An 18,333-nucleotide genomic window follows, 5' to 3' on the forward strand; every position below is an offset into this window, starting at 1 on the left:
AGAAGCTGTGGTATATTCACACAATGGAATACTACGCTGCATTGAAAAACAAGGAACTCATGCAATATTATTCAAAATGGGTGACCCTGGAGGACATTATGCAGACTAAAATATCTCAGTCACAAAAGGACAAATACTACATGGTGCATCAGGGTTGAGGGGAGACTGAGAAAGATGGGTTAAATAATGTATACTGCATTGAAACTGATGAGGGAGAAAACTGTTTACAAGGGATATATGATTAGCTATTATTGTCGTGATGTGAGTCCAGAGTGAAGGCTACATGGTGGAGTGGACCTGAGTGGAGGGATTGTAAAACAATGAAATAATTTTTCTTTTACTTTTCCAAGAGGGTAGTATACTGGGGGTGGGGGAGGGTTGAAGGGGAGATAAGTGCACCAATGAATGCATGGAAATCCAAAGTTTCTGTAAATTTTCATTAAAATTAATAAAAAAAATTTAAAAAAGCAAACAGACAGAAGATATAATCAGGGAATCAGGGTTCCTTGGTACTATAATGCGAACATGCTGTTTCCCTGATGTGAATGCTTGGATGAGTCTCAATTTTTCAGTCAAACATCTGCAATGCAGAAAGGCACCAGAAAGTCTGGCCTGACATTAGAAACCAAAGAAGTGATCCAGTCTTAGGTCAGACTTGTACCCAGTGTCCTGTGGCTTCCAAATGGCTATGATTGTAACTCAGGAGTCTTTCAGTGTTTTCTCATGTCCTGTGTGTGGATGGCACATCTTATTTTCAAAGCTCTTTTAAGTACAGCTCCTGATTTTCTTCTGGCTACTCTAGCTGACACTCCTTCCTTTTCACTGGTGCCAGTTTAGACTTAACAAGTTCTTCAGGTCACTGCTGTACCCATGAGTCCTTGCAACAACGTCTCTCCAGTGTACTTGACCTGCTTGGCAATGCAGTTCATTGCATCATGGATCCGTTTTTCCGGGAAGTGCCACCATGTCTTTGAAGTTTGGGGAGGAGTCTTGCATCATCACCAGCTCCATAGTGTTGTAGATGTCAACTAGCATAGCTTGACAGGTGTACCAGTTACAATCCATGGACTGGTCCCCAGCATCTCCAGCATAATGCTTCATGTCATCCACCATGCTAATGAGTAGGTTCAGGCTGGGCAGGATGCTGTGAGGGAGCATGAGAATGCTAAGTGGGGGGCCGGTGCTCAACATACGAGATCAGCTTTCTCAGTCTAGATTCCACTGCATCCCTCAGGAACTGGTCTGTCTTCCTCTTCTCTGCCAGCCCCAGCTGCACCAGCTTCTGCTCCTTTTCCAGTACACTGGGGTGAGTCAAGTATTGCATTGAATCACAAAATGCAGGACCAGTCACTTCCGTCATTCCCTCACATGCTGGCTGCTGCACTGGAGAGACAGAGACCCTGCTCCTTCTGCAATGGCCTCCAAGTCCACCTGTGGGCAGGAGTGTACTGCAGGACTGCCTTCAAGACATGGTCCTGAAGCTGCTTCTCACTCTCATGATCCTCCTTTTCTTCCTCACCACCATCTTGGTCTATAGACCTGGAGGGTGAACGAAGACACTCTGCCTTACGTTCTCCCTGCGTCTCAGAGTGTCCTTGCACAGAAGGCAAGGGAACTTGCTACTTCTGCTCATCATGAAGACTTTAGCCCTGTAGCCAAAGCAAGGAGGAAACAGCAAGGAGCTGGCTGAAGGAGGGACACTGACTGGCTGTCAGTGCAGCTGCAGAAGCCTCCAGACTGCCAGCAGAACACCCCAGACCCCAGAGCTGCCACTGCTATCTTGGAAGCAAGCACATCTCTGCCGTAGCATGGATGACAGAGCCATGCACCTTGTTAAGGAGTTTTGCGTCTATATTCATAGAGACATTCGTCTATAGTTTTCTTATTTGGTAACGCCTTTGCCTGGTTTTGGTATTAGGGATATGCTTGCTTGATAGAGTGATTCTGGGAGTGTTCCTTCTTCTATGTTTTTGAAATAATTTAGGTAGAGCTGATGATAATTCATTTCTGAATGTTTGGTAGAATTCATCATGAAGCTCTCTGGCCCAGGACTTTTCTTTGGGGAGAGTCATTTTAAGACTGTTTTGATTTCTTTTATTATGTATCTGTTCAAATTGTTCTTCTGTCTATGCCAATCTGGATAGGGTACAGTTTTCTAGGAATTTGTCCATTAGTCGGTTTTAAAATTTATCAGAATATAGCTTTCCATAATATTCTATTATTACTGATTTAATTTCAGGTAGTTCTTTAATTTCTTATTCAAGTTATCTGTGTCTTCTGGGTTTCTTCCCCTCCTCCTTTTTGTTACTTTTGCAATCATTTGCCTATTTTATTGATCCTTTCAAAGAATCAGCTCCTGGTCTTATTGATGGTTTCAGTTGTTTTTCTGTTTTCTATCCCAGTGATTTCAGGCAATTTCCTTTTTTTCTAAAGGCTGTTTGATTAGCTTGTTCTTTCTCTATTGCTGGAGTTTATTTTTCTCCTTTCTTCTTTTTTTATGTTTATGTATTGTTGTGAAATTTCCCTGTGGACTATTTAGCTGTATCTCAGAAATTTTGAAATACTTTGTTTTCTTTGTCATTTGTTTCTAGGTACTTTTTAATTTCTTCTATAATCCAGCAGTGCACAGGGTGTTATATAGCGTCCACTTAAGTAATTTTTAATATTTTATCTTCTTGTTATTAATTTCTCATTTTATGGCACTGTGGTCTAAAAAGATACCTTGTATTATTTCTCTGGGTTTTTTTGTTGTTGTTGTTGTTGAGGCTTGCTTTGTCTCTTAATATATGGTAATGTGTACTTAAGAAGAAAGTAAATTGAGTTTTAATTGGGCAAGTTTTAGTTTCAATAGATCGGTGAGGTTGAGTTGGCTATTTTTACATAGTTTACTTCTTTTGATTCTTTGTTGAGTTTCTTTTTAGTTGATCTGCTGTTTGGTGAGAGTGATGTGTTAAAGTCTTGTACTGTTGGTGTTGCAGTTTTTTTTCTTTCTTCAATCTGTTAACCGTTGTTTTATGTATTTTGCAGGTCTATTGTTTGGTGCATTAATGTTCTTGATTTTTTTGTGCCTTTAATCATTACGTAGTGCCAAACCTTATTTTTTATGGTGGTTCGTATCCTGGAGTCCATTTTATCAGAGATTAATATTGCTATTCCTGCCTTTTTGTGGATGCCACTTGCTTGGTACAATTTTCAGTCTTTGATTTATAGTCTCCCTTTCCCCCTCATTTCTTACATGTATCTCTTGTAGGTGGGTGGTGTATTCATGTTCTTTGGTTTATTTTTATCCTTTCAGCTACTCTTTTTTTCTTTTAATTGATGCCTTTAAACCATTAAGTGCAATTTTGACAGGCTAGGTTTCATCACTGACATTTTGCTGTGTTTCTGTTTCTGTGGTTTCTGGTTACTTTGGTCCATCCACTTTCCTTTGGTTTATCTGTGTGAAGAACTTTGTGTTGAATTTTTTGTATGGTTGGTCTTGTTTTCATGAATTTATTAAAGTCTTGCTTTTCTGCCAGTGACCCAATTCCTCCTTAATATTTGATGAACAGCTTTGCTGGGTCAAGGATCCTTGGCTTTGACTGGCAATAATTTTCTTTCTGTCCTCTGTATATGCCATCCCATTGTCTTCTTGCTCACATGGTTTCTGCTAAGCAGTCAGAGAGAGCTTAATCTAATTTTTTCTTCTTTGTAGGTGGATTTTTCTCACATAGCTTTTCGTATTCTATCATCTTTGATTTTAGAGAATTTGACTATAAGGAGTCTTGATGTGTTTCTTTTGAGTTATAGGTTGTTTGGAGTTTGCTGAGCTTCTTGAATGTGGATTTTCTTATTTTTCGTGATACGTGGGAAGTTTTCTTCTAGTACTTCTTCTGTAATTTTTTCAGTGCTTTTTCCTCTCCTTTTGTTCTGGAATTCCAGTCACATTTAGGCTGTTCCATTTGATTTTGATTCCACATGATTCTAATGCTTTCTTCATTTCCCCTGTTTTTTCTTCTAGTAAGTACCCATTGAGAGTCTTCTGTCTTGCTGATTCTCTCTTCCATCTCTTGTATTTTAGACTCTACTTTCAGGGATGATTTCTACAGTTTGTTACCAGAGAAATGTCTCTCATCATTTAGAGTACCAGCTCTTGTATTCTGATGTTTTTGTCCCTCCAGCATGTTGGAAAATTCTGTCATTTCTGTGTTGATATTCTGGATTGAATTTTCTGTTGTTTCTAGTACTCTTTTGTTATCCTGTCTTGTGATGATTTTAAAAATTCTTGTACCTCTTTATTTAAAGTGTCAATTCTTTCTTTTACCATATGTAACTTTTTCAGCATCAGTACATATAACTCCACATTGATGTATTTCTTCTGCCACCGTCTGGACTATACAAGGTGTTCATAGACTGATCTGCTTTTTTTAGGAGAAGGCTTGGTTGTTTGTGGATTTTTTCCCCTACTATTTGAGGCTGCCTGCTGCTTCCTTAACATTATGTGAAACTCCTTTAGTATGCGTGAGACAGTTTCTGTTGTGTCTGTGTAGGTTGTTGACAATTCCTTATCTTTATAATGCTATTGTTAACTTGCCTCTTTAGCTCCCTCTCTAGGGAATAAGCCACCAGAGTTCCATATTGTGCTGCCATGTTGTTGTTGTTATGTGTTGTTAAGTTTGAACTGACTCAGTAGCTCACCCTCATAGTTGGTTTTCAGAGACTGTAAATCACACAGCATAACATTACCATCTTTCTCCTACAGAGCAGCTGGTTGATTCAAACAACATGCCTTTTGGGAGGGGCAATGTAACTTCTTACCATTAGTTGTCAGGACTCTCTGATAGACCTTAAAAGCTTTCATTACTAAGGTCTCAGTTATTCACACAGATTGATACTGTAATTTTACCTTTGTCACTACTGGCCTTTGGAAGGAAGCACTGACATATCCTTTCTTTCATTCTCAGGCCAGTATATTGACAAATTCTTACATCTGTGCAAATATATATCAGATACAGTATCCTGAATTTCCTGTGTTATAACACAACTTAAACTAGTGAGTTTTAGATTTGTATTAGGTCTTCCTTTACAGCTAATACAGGATCCCTGCCCTTTGTTGGCCTTTTGTTGTTCTACTGGTTGTCAACCTTCTAACTTTGCTTCCGGGAACTCTGGTTTCATTCCTATGGTGGTGGGATGAGGTAACTTTTTAAGCCCCTTCTATTTTTACTGTTTTTTTTTTGTATTGTGATCATACAATAGCCATGTATGTTTCCATAGTGTACATAATGTTGACCTTCTGCAGAACTTAAATGATTGTGTAGCATGTTGTTACCAATTCAGGGATTACTTAGTAGTGTTACAATCCTCAGAGCCACCAAAGTTTAATTTTCAATGACTTGTTCACCAATTGCTCAGCACACTGAATACATTCCTTGCTTTTGATTGTTTAAATGCCTGGTAATAGTGTTGTTATGAGAGTGCCAAAATTAAGGTATGGACAACCTACCCTGCTGATGGTAGTTTAATCATAAGAAATTGCACTGGCAACCCAAAGGCACACAGTTTGAATCTACCAGTTACTTTGTGGGAGCAAGATGGACAATCTCCTGTGAGATTTACAGCCTCTGAAAACCCACTGAGGGTCATCTCTAGGTCAGTTCTGACTTGACAGGCTGTAACAACATGTATTAAATATGATAATTACAAACTGTCATGAAACAACTTATATTCAAGAGACAATGGTGATGAAGGAGGAAGTCCAAGCTTCTCTGAAGGAATCAGCAAAAACAAGGCCTCAGGAATTGATGGAACACTAATTGACATACTTCAACAAACAGATGCAGCCCTGGAAGTGCTCACCAGGCTGTGCCAAGAAATCTGGAGGACAACCACCTGGCCAACTGACTGGAAGAGATCCATGTTTATTCCCATTCCAATTAAAAAGGTGATCCAGCAGAGTATGAAAATTATTGAATGATATCACTAATATCACACAGAAGCAAAATCCTCCTGAAGATTATCCAAAAGTGACTGGAACAGTACATTGACAGAGAACTACAAGAAATACAACCTGGGTTTAGAAGAGGAACATCTTGTTAATGTCAGATCTTAGCTAAAAGCAGAGAGTAAGAGAAATACATATCTGTGTTTCATTGACTGTGCAAAGAAATTTGATTAAGTGGATCACAAGAAATTGTAGCTAAGCAAAAGAAGAATGGGAATCCCAGAACACCTGATTGTGCTTGTGTGAAAACCATACTTGTATCAGGAGGCAGTCATCAGAAAAGATCATGAAAACACCACATGGTTCAAAATTGGGAAAGGAGTGTGTTAGGGATATGTCCTGTCTCCATACTTTTTCAATCTGTATGCAGATCAGGTCGTTCAAGAGGCTGGACTTTGTGGGGAGAAATATGACATCAGGATTGGAGCAAGACTCATCAATAACCTGCGTTATGCAGATGATACAGCCTTACTTGCTGAAACTCAGTAGGGCCTGAAGCATCTGCTATAGAGGGTCAAGGACGTAGTTTGCAATATGGATTGAAGCTCAACATCCAGAAAATGAAGATTCTCACCACTGGGCCAATTGGAAACCGTGTGATAGATGGAGAAGAGATTGAGATTGTTAATAATTTTAGGTCCCTTGGTTCCACAGTCATCACTTTTGGCACCAGCTGTCAGGAAATCAAAGGACAAATTGCATTAGGAAATTCTGCTGTCAGGGACCTCTCCAGAGAATTGAAGAGCGGGGATGTCAGTCTAGAGACTATGGTGCAACTTATCCAGGACGTGGTCTTTATAGTTATGTGCTATGCATTAGAGAGCTGGACAATGACTAAGGATGACAGAAGAATTGATATCTTTGAGCTTTGGTGCTGGAGAGAATATTGAACATACCATGGACTGCCAGGAGAACAAATGGGTCTGTTCTCAAGAGAGTGAAACCAGGCTGCTTCTTGGAGACAAGAATTGAAGCTCTGTCTCACATACTTTGGGCTTGTAGCCAGGAGGGACCAGTCTTTGGAGAAGGATATCATGCTTAGAAGGGTGCAGAGACAGAGCAGGAGAGGAAGACCCAGATAGACAAGTAACTGGGGTAATGAGGATAGGTGTGTCAGAGACAGTGAGATTGGTTTAGGATAGAGCAGGTTTCAGAGCTATTGAGCATAGGGTTGCTATGAGTCATAGTTGACTCGATGGTGTATAAGAAGAACCACCCCCCCAAAGAACAAAACAAAGCAAATGTTTTTTTTCTAATCCACATTGAACCATAGAATTTTTTCATTCAAATAACTTTAAAATTTTTTTTTCTTATTAATTTCAATGAAAATTTAGAGACTTTGGATTTCCATTCACTCATTGTTGCACTTTTCTCCCTGCCCACCCCTCCTCCCAGTACACTCCTCTCTTTGAAAAGCAAAAGAAAAATTATCAAATAACTTTTGAAGTATTTTGTTATTGACTTAATGAACTCAACTCATTGCCATTTAGTCAGAACTGACTCATAACTGACACTTCAGTGAGTTTTCAGAGGCTATGCACTGTGCTGGAGGACGTTGCCCATCTTTCTCCTGTGGAGCTGCTGGTGGATTTAAACCACCAGAAAGGCAACATTTTTGGTTAGCTGTACCACTCTCTGTGAACTACACCATCAGAGCTGCCAAACCTGTGATGTGATTATTGACTAAAGAAGCATTCCTTTCTTACAGGTTTTATTTTTGGAGTTGAAGTTACCACCAAATGGAGAGATGAAAAACCAAGGCAACAAGAAAACTTTGGGCTCGACCAGAAGAGGGCGTGACAATGGACGCATCCGAAAGTTGGGAAAACAGCTCAGCACTAGTAAGGTGCTACCAATAGGGCAGACATTGAACTGCTGTTAACATCTTGATGTTTACTAGTGAGATCAACCTCCAGTACAGGCTGTCTTGCACCATATGCTCTTCCAGATTAAAGCAAATTGATTTTTTTATTTGGTAGCCAATATTCCAATGTGGAAAATTTAGATCATAATCTGATTTAGTAATCTTGTCCTTCCTATTATAACAACAGTATAAAGGTTTGTGAAGTCAGATCTGTGGAAGCTATTTAATTTTTGCCATTAACAATCCTTAGGCTTCCAGTATAACATAGTCTGTGTGAAGCAATGTGAATTAAAAACAGAAATAAGAATGGGAGTCAATACAGATAAAACTTTTTCTTCTCCCCAGTTTTAAGCTTTTAATCACTTTTCATAATAATGTTCAGTTGTAGGTAAGAAGAGGGCTTTTTTCCCACTAAAACTTCAATGGAGAAGTGCAAGGAGCTACTGCTGCCCTGGAGGGAGTGCTGTTCTCTATGCTTTGACCCTGTTACTATTAGCTGTGACTTGTTTCCTGTTTGGGAACTCGAGTCTGTAGGAAACTGAGCTTCTAACCCAAAGACCACTTCTCTCTAGCAGTTAGAATCTACCAGTGATTCCTTGAAAGAAAGATAGTCACTCTCCTCCCATGCTATTTATAGCCTGAGAAACCCAGTGGTGAGTCTCAGCTGTAAGTCTGTTCTGACTTATTGGAAATCTACCCTTTGAGCTTTTGAGTTTTATCTACCCTCTGGGACTTTCTTCATCCCCAGGCTATAACTCCAACTAATTATGAACAAATTATGAACTGACCTTCTAGTGTGTTTTGAAAGTCTGTAAATCACAAAGAGAGGAAAGTGACCATCTTCCTTCCACAGAGCAGCTGGTGGATTTGAACAACTTGCCTTTGGGTTGGCAGCACAACTCCTTACCCACTAGGCCACCAGAGACTCTAGGACACCTATTGTTATATCATTGGTACTTTTACCCTATAAATTGTTTTTGGTTTTTTTTTTAAGGATTTGTTAAGTGTTGTTGTTAGGTGCTGTCAAGTAGGACTTATAGTGACCTTATGAACAAAAGATCTGAACCCTGTTCTATCTTGTGCCATCCTCACACTTCCTGACACACTAGAGCCTATTACAGCAGTTACCACATCAGTGCACCTGGTTGATGATCTTCCTCTTCTCTACCGACCCTCTACCCTTCCCAGCACCATGTCCCTCTCCATGGAATAGCCCCTCCTAGCAACATGTCCAAAGTATGTGAGGCGAAGCCTCGTCATTCTTGCCTCCAAAGAGCACACCGACTGCACCTTCTCCAACACATAACAGAGAAAATTAGAAATGTTTAACAAATCAGTGTTTTCTTCTCTCCTTAATATGGAACTGTGAAAGTATCAGGGCATTGCCTTGGTGACTCATTAATTATCACTGAATTGGAACTGACTCGTAGCTGACTCTCCAGAGGGGTTTTTGAGGCTGTAAATCCATGGGAAATTACCCATCTTTCTCCTGAAGAGTTGCTCTGGATTTGCGCAGAGAGGTGTGGCCAACTTAGCAAGAGGTGTGGCCAACTTAGCAGTGTGACTCCCTGTAGACTATGTCATCAGCACTCCTATTAAGGCAAGATATTTTAAAAAACCCTCAAACCATCTCAAACTGGAAATGTCTTATATGTGAGCAGTGGAAGAGGAAAATACACAAGGACAGAAAATAGATGATGTGAACACTTAGGTGAAGAGCAGAGAGACAACTTTGCTCATTAGACATTTTATTTTGCTTTATTTACTTATTTTTAATTTTTTATTATTTTTGTGTGTACCGTTGAATTGGATCTGACTGGTACAGAAGGACATTGCCCCTTCTGCTCCGATAAGGCATCTGGTGTATTTGAACAGTGCGCCTTCGGGATTACAGCGCAGCTTCTTGCCACTAGGCCACCAGAGCTCCTATTTTGCTTTCTTTAAAATTCTCTCATTGCCATCAACTAGATCCATCAACTAGAGAGGTTTCTGAGGATGTCAATAGCAAGGGAGAAGATTGCCCATCTTTCGTCCATAGGCTTAATGTTGAGTTCAAACTGCCAAAAAGGTGGTCTTCAGTTAGCACAGCTCCCTGCAGACTATGCCGCCCGAGTTTTCAGTGACTGGGGCCATGGGGGTTACTGTGTCGGAATTAGTGAGACAGGCTCAGGACAGGGCCTGGTTCAGAGCTGCTGTGCATGGGGTCAGTATGGGTCACAGGCGACTCAACAGCACATAAAAACAACAACATTACTTGGCATTAATATGTATGCATTTTATACATTATAGTTGTCATCATTTTATCATTATCATGATTTTCAGCAAAACTCAAACGGTGATGTTGAGTTGTCAATGCAAGGTTTATCTCATCCTGTGTGGCCCGGTGGGTAAGGGTTGTGCTTCCAAGCAGAAGCCAGCCGTCGGCCCCACCAGAGGCTCTGCAGGAGAGGAGCGGTCTCCTTGTGAAATTCAGAGCCTCTACAAACCCAGTGATGGGCCAGCTATGAGTCATTTTCAGCTCAGCAGCAATCAAGGAGTGATATTTAGCTCTAAGAGATTCTAGTTTGCTGTGGAATTTTGGCAAGAATCCAATCTTACCTTATTGTATTTTTTTATAGGATGTTTTAAATAAATTAAAGGCACTGCATCCATTACCTGGCTTGATATTAGAGTGGAGAAGAATCAGTAACGCTATTACCAAAGTGGTCTTTCCCTTGCGGCGAGAAAAACGTCTGAATCCTTTTCTTCGAATGGAAAGGATCTATCCAGTATCGCAGTCACACACTGCTACAGGTAATGAGCAATCTAAAGTATGAATGTATCCAACTTTGAAAGATTTTTTTTTTCTAATTTTTTTTGTTTACGTGAACATTCTATCCTACGCAGGCAGAAAAAGGTGACTGAAACTATTTTGGGTGTCTCATAGGTCTTGTGGGTTAAATATAAGGTATTCTGGTGAGGAAAAATTGTTCTTCCCCTGTCGGGTTGTCAAGTTAATTTCCATTTCCGACAACTCTATAATGATAGAACTCCCCGTCGGATGTTCAAGGCTGTTCTCTATGTGAGTAGATGACCACATTTTCTTCCACGGGAAGCTGATGGTTAGATCACCTAACTCTTTTGCCAACAAGACTTATTATATATTTTTTACTAGGAAGTCCAAGGCTCAAATGTTTGCCAAACACAATGGAGTGAAAGAAGGGATCATGTTACTTTGTTATAAGAGAGGCAGTTAAGATTTTTTACATAGATTGTTGTCTTTGAAATAATACTGTTAACAAGCTTTGATCCCTTGTACTGGGAATCTTGAGGCAAGATAGTTAACCTCTTAGCATAAGACAGTTATGCTTCTTCATGTATAATAACAGCTCTAGTTCCCCAGATCATTCTGAAGAGTAAATAGATTACGTGTTAAAGGATGAAGGTAGTTAATGAGTGGCATTTAGAAAATGCAAAGTATCAGTTATTGCTGTTATTAAGAAGGACGCACCATGAAGACCTGCTATTCTTTCTGATGTTAAAAGCCCATAACATTGTTATTTCATTAATCAAAGTAATCTTCGTCATGAAGCTATTCTTGTGTTTTGTAATTTCTTTTTTAATTTAAATATATTTCAGTAACAATTTACAGAGATGTAATTTCTTTATTAGTGTCTTTAGCTGCTCATGTTAATCTAATCAGAAGTCTAGACATTATACTGAATAGTCATGGAAAAGAAGACAGTATGTTGAGGGAGTAAAAACCTTAGGCACCTTCTACTATTGGTTAGGTCTATCATTAAACAGGGTATTTGATGATAATAATTCTAGTAATGTTGAACATTTATTTTATACTGAATGCTAAGTAAGAAAAAGATATTAGGGATTTATCAACAAAAAACAATGTCCCAGTATGCAAAATGCCTGATACATTTAAAAAAGATGAAATTTTATAGAATAGATTTAAAAAGAGGGCTATTAATAAAATAACATAAAAAGAGGGTTTTAGTGCCACTAAATACATGTCATAAAAATTTGAGTAACAAAATTAGTAAGAGAAGCCTTCCCGCCCCACCCCCCACAGTACTTACGTGTTTGAGAAAAAAATTCACCCAATAAATAAACACAAAATATTTAAAAGAAAATGGAGGAGGGCAGGAAATATAGGCTATCAGTGTTAGCAAATCATTGTTGACTAGAAATTTCACTAACTAGCTAGTTCCCGTTTCCACCCATGTCAGTGTAGTTATTGATTCTCATGATAAGAGATGGTGATGATGGGGAGAACAGAGAGGTAATGTCTTAAAAAAAAAGTTCCAGAGGCCACATCTCAAAGTGTCTCTAGCATTGGCTAATTCTCGCGTCTCAGCTGTTTTCATCATTACTCAGTTTTTCTTGTTTAGATCCTCTTTTCTCTATTTTGTGCATTCTTGATTTTCAGTCTTCAGAAATCAAATTGTTTCTCTATCTGATGAGGCTTGTAATTGCATCTGTGCCTAGCATAGTTGCTGATATGTTTCGTAATGCTCAGATCTAGAGCTTAGCAATAATTTATCAAATTCTTACCATGGAATTGTTTTGTGACATTCTTTGGGCATGTTGCAAGGAGGGGCCAGTCTTTGGAAAGGAACATCATGCTTGGGAGGGTGGAGGGACAGCACAAGAAAGAAAGATCCTGGATGAGATGGATTGACTGAGGGACTGGGGTAGTGGGTGTGGGTGTGTCGGACACGGTGAGGTTGGCTCAGGATAAAGCAGGGTTCAGAGCTGTTGGACATAGGGTTGCTATGAGTTGCAAGTGACTCGACAACACTTAACAACAATATCAAGTTAGCATAAAACAAAGTATTATAACCGATTCATACATGTTTTTATGTTGGGATTGATTCTGTACTTATTTTATCATTTTTATGTGCTTTAAAATGGTAAAACTGTTTAAATAGCATTTTTTTGTTGTTGTTGTTTTAGTTTAGCAATGTTGCAAATGGTTAGGTGCTCAATTGCTAGCTGAAAGTTTATTGATTCAAATTCTCTCTTAGACACTTTGGAAGCCAGGCCTGGCAATCTGCTTTTGAAAGGTCACAGCCTTGAGAGGACAGGGGAACAGTTCTGGTCCGCACAGGGATATTGGTGTGAGTCTGAATTGACTCAGGGCAACCAACAACAATAAGCAATGAGAGAGTATTTTTTTAAGAGAATTCAGAAGGAAAATTACTGTTAAAAGAAAAGACTTTTTTGTTTTCCTGTTTTAATGTTTTCTTAATTCTGTTTGATTTTTAGGACGAATAACCTTCACTGACCCAAATATTCAGAATGTACCAAAAGATTTTGAGATCAGAATGCCAACACGAGTGGAGGAAAGCCCACCTTCCCAAGCTTTGGGCAAAGGCCCACTTTCTCTGGGCAGGTAGACCCTGCTTCTCTGTTTTCATATACTTTGAATGGCTCAAAGATAATCAGTTAGACAACATAATGAAATTTGTTTAATTTTCCATTTCATGCACTGTACATTTCAGGTTCTGACTCTCTCTCTATAAAGAAGCTAGTAGTTGATGGTGAAAGGCTGAAAATTTTGACTACTAACTGCATCAGTCAGTATTGCATGCATATTTAAGTGATATTCTAAAGGGAAGAATTTCTCCACCCACACTCACACAAAGAAGGAAAAGCACAGAGATTATACTAGATACGCTAAAGAGATTTGTTGTCAGTGAATTCGCTTTGAATTAGTTTATGGAAAAAGCTGTTAGAAACAGCTTACTGAGAGTTTAATTGAACATTTGCTGAAATAGTGACCACGGAAAAGTAGTGCAGGTATCTTCAAGCTTGATTTACTTACTATTTTGGAAACTTTACTATAAGTGAGGGGGTGAGTCAAAGGGGAACTTTAAAGTGAAGCTCTGATAATAAGGTTGTTACTAAACTTCTTAGATGGAAATAGTGATTTTATAGAAAATCAGACTGTTTTTTTGATAAGTCTGAGTCTGCTTCCTATCTGCATGAGAATGTTATTTTCACCACAGGGGAAGAAATAAAAGGCTGTGTAATCTGAACTCTGAGCACCATGCACCAGTGGAGGATAGAGCCTCAGACAGGGGAATTCCATTTTCTGTTAGCATGAGGCATGCCTTTGTACCTTTCCCAGGTAAGGTGGCTGATAATTTTTGAGCTCCTCATTGAGATGGGAATGGTTTTCAAAGCAGTAATAGGGCTTGGGATAAGATGCAGATAGATGAATGTATTGGTTCCTTAAGTATTGCCAGGTTTATAGCAACTTGGCTATAACGGTCATAAGTCTACATTGTCTTCATTATTTACTCAATAGAAAAATTTCGTGGTGTATGTACATTAGTAGCAGGGAGCTGAAATAATTTTTCCAAGGTCATTGGAAACCATTTTTTTTTTTTCAAAATCCTCAACACTTTCTAGGTCTAACACTTGGATTGTTCAACAAAAGTTGTCACTCCCTTCTCAACTGTGTCCTCTTCCCTTGACGTTGGAGGGTACACTGTGATTGGCCAGCTTTTCTGTGCCTCCTTGGCCGACTTTGCTTTGATCTCTGTTCTTTCCTTTCCTTTCCTTTCCACCTCAGTGCAGCTCCTTATTGAATGGGGTCACCCCAAAACTATCTTCATCCTGCCTGATAGTGCCTCAGTATTGTCAAAAGCCCTTTTGTCATCAGATTTCATCTCTCCTGTATGTATTTGCTTTGTAATCTTTTTGCCAGCTGGCAGGTTCCGGTGAAAACCATTAGCCATCTGAACTGTTCTGTGAACGACAGGTGAATTTAGCCCTGAGATCTTAGAACCTGTTGGACAGTTTTCAGTTTTGCTTTTAAAGAATGATCCATCAACCTACAAGAGTAAGAATTATCCAAAGAAGTTTCTAGAAGGCCTGTGCAGTTTACGGGTAACATCCTAGCTGCAGTTACTTGATCTTTGTTTTCCTCCTTTTACATGTAAGGGACAGAACATGACCGCATTTAAAGCAGTGCTGCTCAATAGAAATGCAATGTGATGTAAATGTATACTTTTAAATTTCTTAGTAGCTACATGATAAAGATTCTCCCAGTTTCAATGTGGTATGGCAATGCAATGTGTAGACAGGCATTGGGGCTGAGATATCCGACGCACGTGCTCACTGAGATCTTTATATACAGAGTGGCCATGCTTTCTCTCTTACTTGAGAAAGAAAATGTAGGCTTAAGGAAAACTCAAAGCAGAAGTTCCCAGCAGAATGTATATGCTTCTCTGGTGATATAATCAAGCAGGATGACTTAATTGCTTAAGCCAACTGTAGATTATTAGTTAGGAAACCGAATCTGGATATCAGCTGGGAACTTTGAGATTTTAAACAACAATAAAAAATTCCATTGTTTTATTTTGGTCAAGAGTCAAAAGCTGGACATCTAGATATCTTTAGAGATGAACATAAATTTTTTCTAGTCTAGCATTAAGTCAGCTCTGCATTGCATACACATTAAAATAAGAGAAACAATTTAAATTAATTACAACATTATTTTTTACTTAACCTAATCCATAAAAAAAGTAACACCTAAAGGTATAATCTCTGGATCCAGTCAGGAACCTCTCCAAAGTACTGTCTACTGTCGGGGCCTCTCAAAATACTGAACAACAGTGATGTCAATTTGAAGACTAACAGGCTTGATATAGGCCATGGTCTTCTCAGTCACCTTCTAAGCATTGGAGAGCTGGCATGAATAAGGATTACAGAAGAAGAATTGATGACATTGAATTGTGGTGCTAGAGAAGAGTACTGACTGTCCCATAGACTGCTAAAAAAATGAACAGATACTTCCTGGGAAGGTTGAGGCTAGAGCACCTTGAAGGCAAGGAAAGCTTCATCTTTCATACTTTGGACATGTAGCTAAGGGATGCTATTTTTTTGGAGAGGAATATAATGCTTGGAAAGACGTAGGGTCAGCAAAAGAGAGGAAGACCTCCAATGAGATGGATTGACACTGTGACCTCAGCAATGGGCTCTAATGTCTCAGAGATGTTGAGGATGGCACACGATAGGCCAGGCTGTTCAGGCTGGCTGTTTACAGGCTTCCTATGAGTTGAGTACTCACCTCAACAGCACCTAACAACAACAGTAATGAAAGTACAATCTTTGGTTGGCTGACATTAAATACTTTACTTGACAATAAACCATTTCAGAAAGTAGTATATGATCAAGAACCAGTAGCAATGTAGGGAGAAGTCCAAGCTGGACTGAAGGCATTGGTAAAAAGTAAATCCCCAGGAATTGATGGAATACCAATTGCGGTGTTTTAGGAAACGAATACAGCCCCGGGCATTCTCCTCAGTCTATGTAAACAAATTTGGAAGACAGTTCCTTGGCCAGATGACTAGAAAAGATGTATATTTGTTTCTGTTCCCCAAAAAAGTGATTCAACAGAGTGTGGAAATTATTGAACAACATCAGTAATGTTACATGCAATTAACAGCTTGATGATGATTATTAAACAACAGCTAGGGCAGCAGGGAACTGCTAGAAATTCAGTCTGGATTCAGAAGAGGCCTTGGGATGTGGGATTTTACAGCAAAACTGGGAAGATCTTACTGGAAAACAAAGAATAACCGAAAGATGTTTACTTGTGCTTTATTGACTATTCAAAACTATCTAGCTCTGTGGCTCATAATAAATTATGAGTAACATTGAGAAGAATGAGAATCTGAGAACAGTTAATTGTGCTTATGTGAAACCTGTACATACATCAAGAAGCAGTTGTCTTGACCAGAGCAAGGTTCAGGCCATGCATGGTTTAAGATCAGGAAGAGCAGGGCTGCATCCTTTCTCCATACCTATTTAGTCTATACACTGATGAAGTCATTCAAGAAGCTAGACTGTATGAAGAAGATCATGACATCAGGATTGGAAGAAGATTCATCAACAACCTGCATTATGCAGATGACAGAACCTTGCTATCTGAAAGTGAGGAGGACTCAAAGCATTTACTATAGAATATCAAAGACTACAGCCTTCACTATGGGTTACATCTCAACATCAAGAAAACAGAAATCTTCATCAGTGCACCAATATACAATATCATGTTAGATAGAAGATAGATTGAAGTTGACAATGATTTCATTTTACTTGGATCCACAGTCTACACCCATGGTAGCAGCAGTCAGGAAACCATAAGACTTGTTGCCTTGGGAAATCTGCAGTCTACCACTCCAAAGTGCTGAAGAACAGTAATGTCCATTTAAAGACCAACAGCCACCTGATCTAAGCCATGGTATTTTGACTTGCTTCCTGTGCATTGGGAACTTGGACAGTGCATGAGGTAGACAAAGGAATGATACCCTTGAGATCTGATGCTGGAGATGACTATTAAATGTCCTATGGACTGCTGAAAGAACAGATCACTCTCTGAATAAGTGTTAGTAGATTGTTTTTTATTTTTATTTATTGTTTCAAACATGTATGGGGATCCAAGGGGGTAAGGGGTGGAAACAGAAGGGTGAGGCTGGTTGGGATGAAATCATAAGGTTGCACAAATTGCTGGTGGAGGGAGAGGGTAACAGAAGTGAGAAAGATCTGTTGGGGACCAGAAAAGACAGGGTAATGGTGGGCATAGTCCAATGGTGATTAATATTTCTTTATCTTTACAAAGAGATTGTCTTTTTTATTTGTGGGTTTCCCATTTGGGAATAGGAGCTCAGACTCTTCTGGTTACTTCATGCTGAATAGGGACATTGATATGAAGGGGAAGTGGGGCCCACTTTAACACTTTACTGGAGGTTTTGATTTGAAGCTGCTCTTGTTCGTGTTAGTGGGTTTAAAATACCAGCAAAGCACTGCTGTGGGCTGTGCTCCCTCCAGCTTCCCATAACGTTAATTAAGAATTAAGTGGTTAATTACAATGGCTAATCAAGCGACGAAGAGGCGTTTTTCAAAGGTACCCAGGATTTCTGGTGTGCTCCTGGGCGGAAGGGAGTCTGAGAGTGGGCACAAGGAAGCCAGATCAGACAAGCAACAAAGAGGCGTTTTTCAAAGGTACCCAGGATTTCCGGCGTGCTCCTGGGCGGAAGGGAGGCTGAGAACGGGCACAAGGAAGCCAGATCAGACAAGTGACGAAGAGGAGTTTTTCAAAGGTACCCACTCAGGAGTTCTACAGGACACGTCACCTTCCCTTGGAGACAGTACAACTAAACTTAAGAGACACTGGTCAAAAGGAAAATGTCAGCAGTTGACGTTTTTGGAATCACAGAAGCCAAGAAAGCTTAAGATACAAACTGTCAGATCATGGGTTGGACAAGGGAAGATATTTTCTGAAGGGACTTGGTAGATGAGAAGGGTTATCCTGGTGGAGGGTGGAGCTGGGGACAGTAAGTGGGTCAAGGCACTGAGCTATGAGGGGGGTCAACACTTTAACTAATGCTTACCCCCACAATAAGGGATTTATCTTTAACTGCTCCACAAATTGCTGTCTGTCAGATACTCCTCTAAATCTGAACATTCAGATCAAGACAGACTA

General features: G+C 39.5%; 1 protein-coding gene across 1 annotated transcript in view; it reads left to right on the forward strand.

The window, feature by feature from the left end:
* POLQ (polymerase (DNA directed), theta) overlaps positions 1-18,333 on the forward strand; it is a 103,404-nt gene that overhangs the window by 70,784 nt on the left and 14,287 nt on the right. The window contains exons 20-23 of the mRNA XM_006884314.1: positions 7,692-7,829; positions 10,466-10,640; positions 13,107-13,233; positions 13,850-13,971. Coding sequence (XP_006884376.1) covers positions 7,692-7,829; positions 10,466-10,640; positions 13,107-13,233; positions 13,850-13,971 — 562 coding nt within the window. The remainder of the gene's footprint in view (positions 1-7,691; positions 7,830-10,465; positions 10,641-13,106; positions 13,234-13,849; positions 13,972-18,333) is intronic.

The sequence above is a fragment of the Elephantulus edwardii genome, unplaced genomic scaffold (assembly GCF_000299155.1).
Source record: "Elephantulus edwardii isolate Elephantulus edwardi_28Jun2011 unplaced genomic scaffold, EleEdw1.0 scaffold00032, whole genome shotgun sequence".
Taxonomy (NCBI): domain Eukaryota; kingdom Metazoa; phylum Chordata; class Mammalia; order Macroscelidea; family Macroscelididae; genus Elephantulus; species Elephantulus edwardii.